This window comes from Megachile rotundata, chromosome 7, assembly GCF_050947335.1.
Source record: "Megachile rotundata isolate GNS110a chromosome 7, iyMegRotu1, whole genome shotgun sequence".
NCBI classification, from domain to species: Eukaryota; Metazoa; Arthropoda; class Insecta; order Hymenoptera; family Megachilidae; genus Megachile; species Megachile rotundata.
Genome location: NC_134989.1, coordinates 4679451 through 4696739, shown reverse-complemented (window position 1 = coordinate 4696739; position 17289 = coordinate 4679451). Strand labels below are relative to the sequence as shown.

The 17289-nt window shown below is 33.1% G+C and overlaps 1 protein-coding gene across 1 annotated transcript in view; it reads right to left on the bottom strand.

The window, feature by feature from the left end:
• LOC100879821 (nuclear receptor subfamily 2 group E member 1) overlaps window positions 1-15780 on the bottom strand; it is a 37454-nt gene extending 21674 nt beyond the window's left edge. The window contains exons 1-4 of the mRNA XM_003704960.3: window positions 15681-15780; window positions 15278-15361; window positions 9758-9838; window positions 9235-9396 (exon numbers count right to left, since the gene is read on the bottom strand). Coding sequence (XP_003705008.2) covers window positions 9235-9396; window positions 9758-9838; window positions 15278-15361; window positions 15681-15780 — 427 coding nt within the window. The remainder of the gene's footprint in view (window positions 1-9234; window positions 9397-9757; window positions 9839-15277; window positions 15362-15680) is intronic.
• Between the last annotated feature and the right edge of the window lie 1509 nt (window positions 15781-17289).

Genomic DNA, 17289 nt, shown 5'->3' with positions numbered 1-17289 from the left:
GAGAGCAACCATGCTACTGTCTTCCTCTTTTCCCCAATGGCGTCAAACCCGCTTCCACGCTTCTGTTCCCTATATCGCTGTCTCGATTCAGGACCGCTTTACAGTTTACCGTTTATGTGGATGGATTGATGCTGCTGGCCGCGTGTACGGCACGCCTCGCTTCGTTGCGTTACCAGCCGTCCACTCCCACGCAACCCCATTCCATCATTCTCACCACCCCTGGTTTCATGGTTTTCTCTGTGTCTCTATGTCTGTCTTTCTTCTCGCCACCGTGACCGAAGCGTTTTCGACCCGGGATGGACAGTCGATCGGCCAAAACCGTAACCCCACGGGCTAGCTTTGTTTCTATCTTTCTATCAACCCTGCTCACTCTTTTGCACTGACTCGTCGACACTTTTGCAATTTGTCGACGGTGACCGTGGGTTTTCTTCCGAGGACTTTTGGGATTTTTAAGGTTGTATGTGGTGTGTAGAGTGTGGGGATTTGCATACTTTGCTGTGTGTGCATTTTTTATACTTTCGATGAAACATTAGTGGCATTAGTGGCTTCTCTTTGGAAATTTATAAGAGCTAAAGTGTAGGAGTTTTTACATTTTGGAACTTTCATTTCTGAATTTTTATATTTTATAAAATATTAATATTTTCAAATGTTCAATTTTCCAAGTTCTGATGACCATTTTCTTATTGTAATTTTAACTTTCATTTCTTAAAGTTCTTAAATTTTTCTAAAGTCATAATTTTCTAAATTATTAACATATATCTCTAAATTTCTTAATTCCCAAATTTCTACATTTCTAACTTTCTAAATTAGTAAATTATGGAATCCCAAAATTCCCAAATTCTCAAATCTTTCTATATCTAAATTTTTACAATTTTCAAACTAGGAATTTTCTAAATTCCTAAATTCCTAATTTCCTAAATCCCAAAATTCTCAAAATTTCCAAATTTTCCAAATTCCCAAATTTCCAATTTTCACGAAAGTACAAATCTCCTGTTAATAATAATACTTATTGAAATCATAAAAATGTTGAGATTTATATTGTTTTACAAACTTTCTCTAACTTTTTGATAGTTTACATTAATTACTGTACGTTAATAACAGTTTTAATTTTTGAAATGTACTCTTAACCTCTAACTTCCATAACCTAAAAATGTAATGTACACTATATATTTTTTATTTCATTTTTAATGTATGACCAGCAAATGCATTAGCATTTTCACTTTTAATATAATTTTTATGTTAAAAAATAAATTTTGTGCTGTACACCAATATTCAGTTTCATGCGGTGGAAACATAAATTTAACTTTAACAGAATCATAACTATATTTTAAAGATGATCCAAATTTGATACAGAAATTAATACAAAGAACTTTTTAGAAAATAGATTTATTCTGTATGCACAATGATCCACAATGATGTGCACAGTGATACAATGATATACAATTTTCTTTAAACAATATCTTAACTATTCGAGTCGGTCATAGTATTCAACGCTTGTGAATTAAAAATACTCGAAGAAATCGTAGACCTTTGCAGAACTTACACTATGATGACACTCAAGAGTTTAATATTCCGCACAAATGTTTTGTTCACAGCTAGATCTGAAATCAAAAGCTAATGTCCATGTCTTTCTTTTTTGTTGTATTACACTAACATAACCGTCATTACAAAAATATTTTATTGCATAGAACAGACACAACGAGCCCAGTGTAACTGTGAGAAAGTTAATTTGAAACCACAGTATTATTCGACACTCTAGACGAAATGCAAAGCGCGATGAAGCAGAAAATCGCGAGGATTAAAGCCGTTCCAATTACAATTTCCTTCGTCACGAACGCGGAAAGCGTGAAAGTTAGTCCTGGAAACGAAGTATCGGAAATAATCCCGATTTTCAACCGGCGAGAAGTGGCAAACATCGGGGTGCGTTGGTTTAATTCTGGTTCAGAGAGTACTCTGTACTTTCAGAAAGGGTGGCTTCGAAATTATGAACGGAAACAAAGAGATTTAAACTTCGAACTTGTGAGCCACGATCGATTGGGCATGAAACGAGGCAAAGTTTACCGATCCAAGGGCCTCGCCCGATTTGCTATGTGTACACTGGAAATGATGTTGACCGTACGGCCAACGAGAACCAAGGCTTTAATTTATTCCATTTTCACAAGTCAAGAATTAGCGTCTCGTGCTTTTTTGTTAATTAAAAAGCTTTCATTGCAACTTTCTATGCTGTAATTAATGCAACATGTTTCTGTGTATTATATTTAAGATTAACAGATTTCAAAAATTAAAATTGTATTTTCTATGCATTTATATAATTTTGAGGTTAGGTTAAGGCATTTGCTTTGAATTCCAAATTTTCATTCTCATCTATTTAAAATTGCACAGGATACTACATAAAAAATGTCAAAAATTAAAATTGTATCTCTACACATTCGTGTAATTTTGAGGTTAGGTTAGCCTACTTGTTTTAAATTCAAAATTTTCTTTCTTATCTATCTAATATTGTACTTTAGCATTGTTAAGCGTTGTTTGTTCTTATATGTTTAATATTTCTACTTTACATAGATACATCTTAACTAGTAAATTTGAAAATATTTAAGTAAATTGTATTTTAGGAACTCTTCATGAATAGTTTACAATTGTCCATAGCTTAAGATAATGTATTTCATCGTTTGTTTATATTAACATGGAACACAAAATTTTAACCAGAAAGCTTTTAAACAAATAGTTAAAATTAATTACATATGATCATATTCAAATATGTGGATAATATAATCGATAATATGATGTTACATGTATGATGGATATTAATTTTATGTTAATATTAATATTAATAATAATTTTGTATTAATAATGTGCTGTTATGACTTATATTAATTACATGAATATGATTTCATGGAAATAGCATTCAAACATTTTATTGTATACGCGACAATATTTATTCAAATAACCATTTTACTAGTATCTTAACATAAAATATCAAACATTTTTGACTATTAATATCAGACATCAAACCTTATTATTTAATATCAAATATCAAATATCAAACACTAAACATCGTAACATATTTTTTACCTCTCTAATTGAAAAATATAATATTTTGAATGGCCCATAACTGCAATCAGTATGCTCAAATCCTATGCGACTGAATAAAAATGAAGCTGCATTCCCAAATATGAAAAAGAAACTCGAAATATCGTTTGCACAAAAGAAGCCGAGAAAACAGGATCGTCGACAGGAAGAAACATTCATTGGACCCAGCAGGAATCCTCTTTCCCTTTACAAGTTACAAATCCGCCTAGGTAAGCCGCTTGGTAATCTTCTGATATCGTTTAACGCCATATTTCGCAAAATATACGGGCCTGGAAGCGCGCAGGGCATTTTGTTGGTAAGGTACGTGGGCAGAGGGAATGACACCGAGAGGGATGAATTTCCAGTGAATGAGGAGGGTGCTGGTACACGATGGTGTGAGGGTTGGAGATCTCCGGGTTGTCAGGCGGCGGATGATTGCATGCCTGCGGCGGCGCTTCGCGAAGAGCTGAGCACCGCATACATAATATATATCACTTACCGAGTGGTCACCTACGTTTTATGGGCTTTTCACAACGTTCCCCTTATTCTACGCTTTTTAGGAAAGTACCGAGAGCTAAACATTTCAAGCGCAATCTCAGTAAGTTTGCGAAAGACGCGATGAAATATGTAACTTCAAAATTTTATTAGAAACTGTTTGATGAGAGTCTAGACAAAGGTGAGGTCAAGTCAATGTTGAGGTCGTTACAACTTCCCGTCAAAAGTAGCATAATACTATAGTGATCGATTATCTAGTTGATCTACTTTAATTATTAGCATCTAGTCTAGTTGCTCAAAATATTGGGTCTATTGAAAAGTTCAGATGACACTGTTTGAATTTTTCAGCTTTAAGGTTAAGTCATTCTACAGCAATGGAGTCCACAAATTATCAGCATACTGAGAAGAGGTCATTAGTAAATTGTGTTCTGTATTGAAAATGTGTTATTTTCTTTTAATTCAAAAGTGGACAGAACTTTCCGATTGATATTTGATTTCATACACTGTCGAATACAATTTTGTTTGAATTTATTTGAAAATTTGATAGTGTACTTTGTACTGTGAATGCTATTTTACTTCAAAAGAAGGGAATGAACAAATCCAATGTCTTGTATTAAGTTAGGTATTGTATCGATATCTATACTAGGATCAGTTTCATATATTTAAATATGAAAATATGAAAATGTCATATATTTGTATAATAATAGCACTACCATCTTCATACATATATTTAAAGAGATCGCACAAAAATGCACTTCGAAAGTATTATAGTTTTTATGTAAATTTGTAGTGTCCTAACACATTTTCTTTTTCATTTTCTTATGTATGGTAGTTGTGTATTGAGTTACGAACACCTCAAAAAATCAATTTATATACATTATTGTAGGATTCATAACATTTAGTTATACAGAGATCTTTAGATGATTTATGTTTTTAATTCAACCATTTGACATTATTGGTCAAAATTTTATATTTCCAAAATGAGTTTTATATTGAATTTGTTTTTATACTTAAATAACTTGCTTGCTCTTTTTAAACCTATAAGTTAATTTTCCAAATATATTAAACATTATTACACATTCTCTACAAAATATACAAGTTTTCGTTATATTAATTTTTGTTCTTATTTATCTGATATCTACTGCTTTTAAAGTTGGTGAAGTTCAAGTATCTTTTTGTATGTCAAAATATTTCAACATTATTTTGTAAGTCAAAGTCATCTCAATATTTTATCTTGTTTTAAAGCAAGTTACTTATTTCTTCATTTTAAATGATTAAATTTTCCATTTTCGTACACTAAAAAACCATTTCTGTCACTCCCATTAAATATTAAGCCAATTATTGCAATATAATATTGTGTATGCAGATAATACTCTTAAAAGTATTATATTCAACACTTATTCGGATATAAAAGTACTGTAACTAACATACTACCTAAAACTAATGACTAAAATTAAGGAAATTATTATCTTCTAAGTTGAAATATATTCTAAGTTACAAAATTGTATACACATTTAAACATATACGTAAATAAATGGCTATATGCATAATTTATTATTTATTTACCTAATTTCAACATACAAGTTATGGATAAAATATCGATAAACTTATTTTTTAACGTTTCGCTTTATTTAGACTCTTTTTAAGTTTGTGATATATTATAAATGCATATCGTAAGACAATTGTTAGTTTGATCTGTAAAGAGTTTTACAAAACAGAAGTACATAATACCTTCTCATCAATTAATATACATTATTAGTTGTTTTACAAATGTATATTGTATTGTAAACCCGAAGGACTAAATAAAGAGTTGAAACGTTTGAAAATTATAGTTATAATCATTTCAACTACAAGAAAATAAACTACCAGACTGAATTTGTCATTATTTATTAAAGAATGAGAGATTATGATGCTGAGTTAGTGAGGTTATATTAAAGATGTTGAATTACTATTATGTGAGGTTACGTTTGTTAAATCGGCACCACCTAAGTAGAACGCCATAAAAACAGTCAATGAAAGTACACATATGTATCACGTTATGGTTGTTCATCGTGCACGTAATTGTAATTTTAGAAGAAAAGAATTACATTAAACAGTTCAACCAATACCAATTCTTCAAAAACATCATGAATAAAAATTGAACATCAAACAGAACTTTAACGTAAACATAATCTGCATACAGTATTATTGCAATATTGTTAATACCAGATGTCCATACAAATCTTCCGTTATCGATCCACATTTCACTCCTCTCTGTATATTGCATTCTCCCATAACAAAGCACTCGATAATCAGGCAATCAACCCCTCCATACAGGGGGCTGATTATCTCCGCGAACTATCGCTAATTCACAAGAATCAACAGCAACCAAGAGGATCGTCTCGCAAGGAGCACATACTCGCGTTCTCGTGGTTGATGACCGTGAGAGGGTGATAAAAGGGGAGAACTAGGCTCACCTCACCCTGTGTGGAGTCTCCTTAACGTTAGGAAGCTCTGCCACTAATTGAATCTCCTCTCTTACTCGCGTCTGGAGCCTCAGCAACCGCTGGGAACCAGAGCACCCGTCCTGCATTAAACGCCCCCGACACCCTGGGCACCCTCATCCCCATCGAGCGGTCTGGTCTGCCCCTGGCTGCCTTTCTCTTTCGATATGTACCTCTATCTCTCATCTTTCTACCCTTGTCCCTCTCCTTCATCTTTCTTTGAATATGTTCCGCCTCTCCTTCGTTGCGCCTTTCTCGTTTTCCTCTTATTTTCCTTTTGCTTCTCTTTGTATCCGACTACGTCTCTTCTTATTTACCTACCCTGTTTTCTTCCTCTTTTCTGCGTGGTTTTATGTACTTTGCAACAAATTTTATTGCCTCTTTTTTACATTTCTTCGGTTCCTTTCTTTCGTGTTTCTGCATTTGTTCATTAATTGCATTTGTGAATCTTTTTTTCTTTTCATACTTTTATTTGATTTTATTCTTTGTATCTTTGTTTTTTAACATTTCTGTGTTTATTCATTAACTGCTTCTGTATTTTTAAACATTTTTCTTTGAGGTACTTTTGTTCGATTTTATTCTTCATAACTTTTATGGTACTCGCGGTTTATGGTTATTCTTCTTTTTCAAGATATTTCGATGCGTTTTTATTTTTTATATCTTTTGTATTGCTTGTAGTTTATAATTATTTTTTGGAGGTATTTTTATTCGATTTTATCCCTTGTATTTTCTGTACCTTTTGATTTACAATTCTTTTCCCTTCTTGTAGCTATTTATATTCCATTTCATTCTTTATATCTTTTGTTCTGTTTCTGGTTTACAATTCTTGTTTCTTTTCTTTTTTGAGGAATTTTTATTCTTTGCATCTTTTGTATTGTTTTTATAATTCTTCTTTCTTTTTTCTTAAAACTGTTTTTATTCCGTAATGTTCTTTGTATATTTTGTTCTGCTTTTGTTTCTAATTCAATTTGCGATCTACAATTTTTTCGCTGTCTCCTCAAGGGCCATATAGTGAGACTCGTTATTTATATCTCGTATGCTCTTCAAATTAAGATCAGTTATTACACGTCTTCGAGTTCATCAATCGACAACACGGAAAACTTCGATAGAAGTATCTCGAATGCGAAGACTCAATAACGATTTCGCAGTATCATGCCACGTTTCGTTTTTCCATGATCTCTCACTTAATCGTTACTTCTCCTATCCAATCCGATATTTCCCCCCGTTACGTACAAAATTCACGACACGAATGTGTACGCTCTTCGATGAACATCGTCGACCATTTCCATTTAATTAATTAATCGCTCGAAAACGCGTAATCTCCTTTCAGTTGCAGCATTACATTATGTCGTCAATGAAAGATTGCACGGCAATTAGCGAAGTGTGTTCATTGTAAATTTGACCGGTTTTCTTGTATGACATTCCGTGTACATTGTTTCATTTTGTCGTTCGATGGAGTTTCGTCGTGGCCAAGATAATCTATGTCGATGATTTTGATAGATTAAGAGGCTTTGCAATTTCTCTGTTGCTCCCAAGCAGCATTCGAGCACGTATCGATTCCGAGCTATATTTTGCGCGCCACAGCAAATCCGATTTCATATCGATAAGTGCGCGACTTTATATAATCCTGGTTTGATATTTCAACTGAATATCCTGTCACGGTACTACCTGATTCTTGTTTAACATTTGCTGCGAAGTAAAATTACTCGCAGGTAAATGAAGTTTAAATAATTTCTCGTGGAAATTGGTCGAACATTTCACTATTTTGTGTTTTAATACTTAAACAATAATACTTTTTGGAAGCATCAGTTTTATGTTTTTAAAAGAGTATTCTTTTCAAACATGTAAGGTTGAAAATTGTAAAAGTATGTTGTTCCTAAATTTCTGATAAACGATATTGGATAACTTTAAGTGTAAGAATTATATAAAAAAATGTTAGCTGTGGTTCAAAGTATTGTTAAAGTATAAATTCAGAGCAAATCATTGAAGTGAAAATTCGTTAGAAGCGTAAAGTTGTTCATTTTGAAGTTGTTTAGAAGAAACCTTTGGTAGATCGACTGTGAAACCAGTGGCAAATAGAGTGATCAGTGTTTCATTAGGCCTTGCGTTTATTTAGGAGTCTGACCAGTCACTGTCTAAAGTCACTTTCTTTGTGGTCCCATGAAACCCATAGACATGTACAGATATCTTCATGTTTACGATGAGATCACACTATCCAAGTTAGATGCAAATTCCATATTTTTTTGTAATATATTCTTTTCATGTAATATCTTAATAATATATATTTCCATGTAATAAAATTCAGTATTAAACTGTTAAAAAATATTAGAAAAGATTTCACATTTCCTACTTAATTTTTAGCTATTTTAAACTTGATGATTTCTTAACTATATTAATATTATTAGATACTTTTTAGTATTAATAAAACGTCGATTGTTTTAATATGCGATACAGCAGGTTATAATTTTTTTCCCATATTTTTCTTTAAATTTCTTACTTGCCTTCTTGCAGTATAATATAGTACTATTTTATTATTTTAAATTATTTCATCATTTAAATTTCTAGTCACCGACAAAAATTATTCTAATTTTCTTTATATTTAATATTAACACATTTGCTACCAATGTCATTGATATTTAGCTCCAATCACTCTATTTAATTTTTTCAACTTTTCCATATAAGATTATAATTTTTACTCCATATACTTTGAAATATTTCAAACTTAAGATTTGTCATACAGTCGAAAAATTAGTATAATATCATAAACCATGGTATGCAATTCAAAGTTATATTATTTTATAAAATAAAATTTATAAAATATTGTAAAATATTTTCTAAAATAGAATAGTATATTGTAAAATATTTTCTAAAACAGTATATCACGCATTATATTATATTGCAAATGAACCAGTATTTATAATACTTTTGTAATATTTATAAAACAGTTCAGAACTATTTCCTTACACACAAAAATAGAGTTATACAACTAATTCAAACAGCACATGTTATAATTAATTTAAATAATATTTAATATCATTTTGAAAGAACCCGAGTTGGTCCCTAGCTTCAAGTCCCCTTTTCAGACAAGTTTTTTCCTGGTTACAATTCTAGCTATGATATCTTATCTCTAAAAGATCCCTGATCTTACCACGCTAACGTAAATATTTGTTCAAGTTTCATCACTTACCGTCCCTGTTCATATTGGCTTCGAAACACTTAGCTAGACGGCATGCACGGCACTGGTTTCTGTGCGTTTTGTCGATGGGGCAGCGCCCTTTCATAGAACCCTCGGCCTTGCAAATGTACTCTCGATTGTGGTGGATACTCCTCTTGAAGAATCCTGAACAACCTGTTAATCAGACAAGTTCGAATTACGCGATTAGAAGTCGATTAATTGCGACTTTAATCGAAATGAACTAATCTTTCGTATCCGACGGATGGATAACGGCAAAACAAATGAATCGATACTTTATTATATTTATGCTTTCTGTGTGATGGTTTTCGAAGGAATGATAGCTTGAACTAGTTAGAAGATTTTGTATTAATTGGAAGAACGTTTGAATTAGTAGATCATTTATTGACGAATGAATTAATTGAACAATGAAAACGAAGTGTAATCAACGAATCTGTTGTTTATATCAAGGACAGATATGTCTATTCGAAAGAGTTACTCCGGGAAAGATTAAAGTACAGAAGAGCTTAATAATTACCGTCGCAACTGTAGATGCCGTAGTGTTTTCCAGAGCTACGGTCACCGCATACGTTACACGGTATATCAAGTAATCTGTCCCCTACAACAGAAATTGACTTGATGATTAGTCAATCGAGCAATGAAAATGAAAAGTCTTATGAATTATTTTTTCTTAGATAGCAAAGTATTTTAATGTAATTTTGTGTTTGAAGAAATTCTAATCTTCTAATTTTATTCTTAGTTAAATTACGAGTTTCAGAATAACTTTAAAAATTGAATCCCTGCAAGCATCAAAAATACATATTTTTTTCCGAATAAAACTCAGTGAGAGTATTTTTTTATATTTAAAAATATTATAATATAAATTGTTATAATGCGTTATAATATTGCGCTTTATTATACCGTAAAATGAAATGAAAAAATGCTAAATTGAAGAAAAAACGAGCGTCACATAAGTTTCTACTAAATTAATTTGTTACTTTCAAAGAAATTGTAAAAGTTGCTTTTTCTATAATTAAAACAATCCGAAATTTCTCGAAGTGAGAAATTACAATAACAAAACAGATTCGTTGATTACGTTTGTTGTTAAAGGAAATTGACCTCTGCGTGTCTGACCCCATACGGATGTTACTACTTAATTCTCATACGGAGAAACTTCGTACGTTTTTTACTTATATTATTATAGATTCATTGTGACAATTTTAACATGTAAATTGCCACAGTGAGAAGAGACATTTTTAGTATGACTATTAAATTATTATTTACTAACACATTGATTGTCACAGTATAAATAGGCATATTTAGTGCGACGTTATTATGATATAGATAATTATGAGACATAAAAATTAACTTTTTAATTTTATATCATGACCTACAAAATTAGAATTATGTACATAAAATTAAGAAATCAAAATTTTTTACATAGTTTATGTCACTTGCAAAACATTTTTCAATCGAAAGAATTTTAGAATGGTATAAAATTGACTCTTTGGAAATATTACATACCTACTATAAATTTACTTACTATCAACACCTATTATAAGTTTACATGAAAACTCTATCACTAAACTTCTTCTTTGTTACTCGATTGTTACAGTTTGTTAATAGTACATAGTACTAAAAATATGTATAATATTTAATATATAATGTATAATGTATAATATGTAAAATATATGAATCTACCAATTTTTTAATGAAAATAAAATACAGTGCAAAATTCAATTTAAATTGACTGTACTGTGAGTACACTTCAATTTTTTAAATTAATAGTATGATCTTACAATTAGTATCAATAAGTGTTCTACTGTTCTGATTTCTTAATTGTTCGACGAAATTAAATTTGTAATATTGATACAATCAATTTGTTAAAAATATTTATTGTAAAATGTAAATATTCAGCTTAGCACCTTACATTATTGATATGCCTGTACTATACAAAGATCCTTCTCTTTGTTAATCATTAATTATTCAATTATATAAAATGTGAAGCATTCGCAAGCGACTTATGGCAATCAACGTGTTAATAAATGCGGAACAAAATAATAATAAGACAATCAAAAATATAAGGTGTTATAGTGTGATACCACTCTTCTCTTTCTAGAAAATAGAAAGCTCTCGTTTACAAAATAAAAAGTACCACAGAAGTGCTTTTCAACAGCAACAGAATGAAAGCAACAGCTTTAACAGAGTGAAGACCGAAAAATACCAAATAAAAACTAAAATGGACCATTTGTTATAAAATATCGTATAACAAGATTTGTTAAAAATCAAGTTTATAATTTGTACAACAAACAAAGGATTGATCACGTTATTCTAAGAGGAAAGTATCAGTGATACGGAAGAGCTTAAAATTGTAAAAAGCTGACGGAAAGAGGAGTACGTTTAAGAAAACGAAGCGGACCGCAAGAAGAGCTCGAGCGTTAATCTGTTCTCTCCCTTTTCGAAGGAACCCTAATCGTCCTAATGATCCGCGGCAAGAAAAACACGGCCATGCCTAAGCCAACCAAAGCTTCCATTTCTGGCCTGGGGAACCAACCACCTTCTTCTCACACCAAAAACCTACCAACCTAACCCGATCAGACGAGTTACTTCAACCCCAACAGATTACCTTCTTCGACGTTTACACTGTCACGATATACACATCGTTGTCTTATATCGTACAGGTTGTTTAGATGTAAATGGTTTCGGTATTCAAGTATATTAAATCCTTCACATTCTTCGAATTAGCTGATATGTAGGAAATAAAGAACAGTTCTTTGTGGTGAGATTAAAGTGATTTTTACTGAAATTATGATACTTCTTTTATATGAGGATATTTAATACGTACATTGGATGTAAGACACATTTACTTCTGTATTTAGTAGAAGATGTAAATACAAATATAAGCAACTCAAGTAATATTATTGTATAGTATAATGATATTATTGTATGTGATAAATAAAAATGGAAAGAGGTTAGGTCCATCTTACAGATGTTCTATGACGATCAACGTCAATGTTATCTGTTTTGTTTTATCTGTGATTAATATTCAAAGTATGTACTTATATATATGTGTTTCTATTTAAGAGGTAAATATAATTTACAGCTACGTGGCTTTTCATTTTCATGAAATATTATAAATATTATACGTTATAAATATAACAAACAATATGAATTTAGTAATTACTACAATTTACTAACAATTTTATTTGTTCACCAATGAAAACTGTATTTCAAAAAAATATCCTTCAACAAAAATAATTTTGTTGTTTCAAAATGTTGTTCTTTAAAAATTAACAGTAAGTGTAATCACAATCGACATAATTAAATGTAATTATTGCGCAAATTAACATTCAAGTTCGCTTCATTAAGGTGAAGAGAATCTCTTGAACCAAAATAATAATTGTTGTAAAATATTGTTTCTTTCGAATGAACAGTGAATAGAACCACGTTAAAGATAATTAAATGTACCATAATTATCACTCTAAACAATGTAAAAACTTGTTTCCTTAACCAAAAACTCAATCATACATGAATAGTTTCTAATCCCATGCGCAATGGTTCCCCAGGTTCATGATGTCATAATCAAATCACCAAAAACGAAAATCCATTTCAAATCCAGCCCACACCGAACGATCGAGTCGCACATAAAAATAATCAACTTCTAAACATACAAAACCGAAATCCTCTAAAAACAAACCCCATGGAGCCATTTAAACGCGTACGCAGGGGGAGGCAAGCGGTCAACAAGTCAAAGTTTGAACTGATATGTCCAGCAGATTGCAAGTTCCAAAAACCATAAAGAAACTACTAAAATTTTAAATGAACAAATTAAAAATAAAAAAGGAGGAAGGAAAGATACTCGTGTCACTATAGCCCATATCGAGAGGGGGTTGCAAATCATTACTATGGTAGCACTCGAAAAAAACGAGACGCATGATTTATAATACTAAACTAACATTCTTTGCAAGTTTTAAAAATCATAAAGAGGGTAAAGTTGATGAAGTAAAATTATGAAAAGAATGAACGATGGAGCACAACAAAATGAACGAAGAAAAGCAAAAGACACGTTTTACTAAACTAACATTCTTCACAAACTTCAAGAAACATGAAGAGGGTAAAATATTATGAAACAAGATCGTAAAAGGAATTAATCAGAAAAAGAGAAAGAATGAAAAGAGGAAAAGAGGAGCTATACGTCTTGTCACTGTGTACTGATTACCCGGATTGCAAGGGGGTTGCAAGTCACTACGATGAAAAACAAAATTCACGTTTTACTAAACTAACATTCTTCACAAGCTCCAAAAACCATGAAAAGAGTAAAAATAATGAAGTAAAATCATGAAGTGAGTGAATCAAGAAGAAGAAGAAAAGAGGGAACTGATACACGCGTGTCACTGTACTGATCATCCCCTGACACAAGGGGGTTACAAGTCACTCGAATGTACCACTGACAAGCAAAGCAAAATACACGATTATTAAATGAATATCCTTCGCAAACTCAAAAAACCATGAAGAAATTATGCAGTAAAATCATGAAAAGAGTGAACCAAAAAGAAGAAGAAAATGAAAAGAGGGAAAGATACACGCGTGTCACTGTGTACTGATCACCCCATGTCGAAAGGGGGTTGCAAATCACTCCTATGTACCACTGGGAAGAAAAGCAAGAGGCACGCCTTATCGAACTGACCCATCCTTCGCGACTGACCAAAGTCGACCATCCCCAGGGCAACCGGAGTGGAGGTCGTTCGGACAGGACGCCGAGAGAGTCGCGCGAAGTCTCGAAGCGTTCTCCCTGACGAGGTGGCTTCGAGCCTCGGCGTACCTACTCATCCTCGTCGGGAAGGGCGTACCCGCTGATCGCGTTCGTGTTGGTGGCAATGTCAGTGTTGGCAATGTGCGTCTGCCGCCGGTATACGCACATATAGGGGCTGCTGCCCGATTGGCTGTCGGAGTTACCTATCTCCCCTGACCGTAGCCATACTAGCTAGAATCACGGGTCGTTCTTCAACACGCTCGACGTGCTACCAAGAGAGGGTGGGTTGGCTGACGGGCTGTGTGGGCGACGCCTAGCACACGTACAGAAGCTTCTAAACGGCCGCGAGTCGGCGTAGCTATGACGTCGAGCTGTAACTAGCGACAGATTTGATCAACTCGTGTTTCGAGATACTGTTAGGAGATGAGCAAGATATAGCATAATATTTCTATATGGCTTACTGAGTCGCTTCGATTGGAGCAACTTTTTGTATGCCAGCAATTCGGTGGAGTGGCGTTTAGAAAGATTTAGGACTTTTTAAGTTAGGGATTTTTAAAGTGACGGACCTTCAAATTTTTATACTTTTAAAATTGAAACGTATCAAGTTATCAAATTGCTGAATTTGGAAGTTTTCGATTTTCAGTATTTCTAAATCTTAATATTCATAGTATCGAATATCCTCACACTTTAATATCTTTAGATCCTAATGGCCATAGGTTACTAGATTCCTATATTCTCATATCTCTAGGTCTCTATGTCTCTGGAACTACATATCCCTACGTTCTCATATCTCAAGATTTCGATAAAGCTATTGTTTTCAAAATTCCACATTTCTTAATGTTTGTAGATCCAGATTTTCATCTTTTTAGATTTCCGTATTTCCTGATGCTATATTCTTAGACTCCGATATACCTAGATTTCCATACTTTGATATTACCATATTCCTTGACCCCAGATCTCAGTATATTCCTAATACACCTATACAATAACTCTAAATTCCTTTATTTCCAAATTCTATAGACACTTAAGCTCATATGCCCCTTACTGTGAATATAAACCATATAATAATTAAACTAAGTAATATTGACTGCAAGATAATTAGTATATACAAATTAAATAATATTAAACAACGTACAGGTTTGGTAAAGCTGCAGAATCTGCTTCACTCCAGACAAAAATTCTAACACCAATATAATGTTAAATCATTCTCATCATATACATGTATATAAAATTGAAGAACAAATTAAAGATAATAAATTTCCGCGATGGCCAAATTCCTTTCCTTATATTGTCTGATCCCAATACCTTCCACTTTCTCGCTTAATGCATGATTCAGATCTTTAACCACCTTTTCGTACATTAAACAAGAGCCAAATACTTGTTCTTGTTCTACACGTCAATCATATCCTTCTTACTGTAGACAATCCATAGATTAGCGCGTGGAAGGTCAACCTAGAATAAAAGAAGTCATTCGGTCGTATGGTCTATCCCTATTTTGAAAAGTCCCAATGTAACGTTCTAACGTTCAGGATGACTTCTCGAAACGTTTACCAAATGTTCTTATCCTTTGGACCAAGAACGTACGAGTTTCGAGCCAATAGTTCTAAAAATATAAGAGTCTAGGTGTCCATTTTTCTATTCTAACTAATTGGAACCACCGCCCTTTCACAGTCGAATCAGACACCTGGGTCAGCCTTCTACGCGCCACCTCGTAGGTTAATTTCCAGTACATTGCAATCAGTCACCAACTCTTGGGTTGCAGCTTGTTCAAGTTTCCTGATCACGGGCGGGAAGAGGTTCGCAGCCATCGCTAGGTATGGCTTTAGTCAGGCTATTGCACGATGTATACCACTTCTTCGATGTGGCTGGTACGTTGGCCTAAAAGAGTTGGGTAACATAGATGAAGAGGGGTCAGAGGAAGGTGACAGCAGGATAGGTGGGGAATTCCAACGGGCGACTAGACGGCCCGGGGACTTGCTGGCCGAGTGGCTGACGTGACTATAGTGGGGTAGTGCTAGTTAGCCACGGGGGCGGCTCCGAAGGCCACGTTGTCAGATGAACGTTACCACTGTGTCATTGGTCGACTCCACCCCTGAGACGACGCAGGGGTGCAGATGTATGTGGCAAGGGGTGATGGGCGTTTCCAGCACGCCCATTCGTCGACGGTGAACAGCCAGGATCTCGACAACCAACCGCTGTGTCGAGATTTCGCTGATGTCGTAGGTGGCTGCTAGGGCTGTGATGCTATTTGCCGATGAAATGTTACGCTGTTTCTTCCCGGAGGTAGGGTGAAAATCGACATGATGGAGCGAGCTGCAGTTCGCAAGAAAGAAGGGATGGTAAATGTCAATGAGAAGATACAGGCGAATGACATTCTCTGGGTTCTGTGAGCTTTAAGACGAACATTGCTTCGATTTTGAGAAACACGTAAAGACATACACTTCCTCAGTTTGCTTCATTGATCGTTGCACAGACATTTTATAGGTATTTTATACGCACGTTTTTTTATTAATGGATAGTATAACTTTTCAAGAAGCAACTTTGAATGTTTATCTGATAATTATGATAAAAGTGGTAGCGATTAACACCGAAGGGAATATTTTTTCTATTTCACTTCCTTCTGGTTTTTTGCAACATTTTGCTATATTTTTTTATATTTTATAAACTCTTCAAGTTATTGATGATAATTATGATAAATATGGAAGCATATTTGTTGGTAACGAAAATATATGTGTAAATAATAATTTACCACAAATGGCAGTGTAGGAAATTTTAATTTGTTGTGAAATAACTATAACTTATCTTCCTAATGAAAATGTTGCCAATAGAAGTACAGTAAGAAAAATTTAGACTGGTATTTTCAATACTATTCTAATAATACAGTCGAAACTTTAATTGATTCAAATAATTATTTTAGAGCAGGTAATTATTTCAATTGTTATTTAGCCTTTAGTATCTGTTAAGTTATTATGAGATGCGTAAAAAATCTTTGTTATAAAAATATTTAAGTATTAATGAATGATAGTTAAAAACATTTACAGTTTTATTATCATGGTTAACTTGTTAATTAAATGTTATCATGGTCATCATGGCTAACTTCTTGAAACATAGATAGTGCAAACAGTAACTTCTGTTGCTCACTTAAATTTGGTTTCTATGAGCAAAACGGGCGAAATTTTGGAAATCTGTCATGCTCCGATATCGACCTAATTTTACAAATAAGCTCTTTTTTGCAAAATAAGATATCTGTGGGAATGCTTTTCAGCGACTCGAAAGAAAATTTTTCGCCATTCTTATGTCATTCCCTACATTATCGA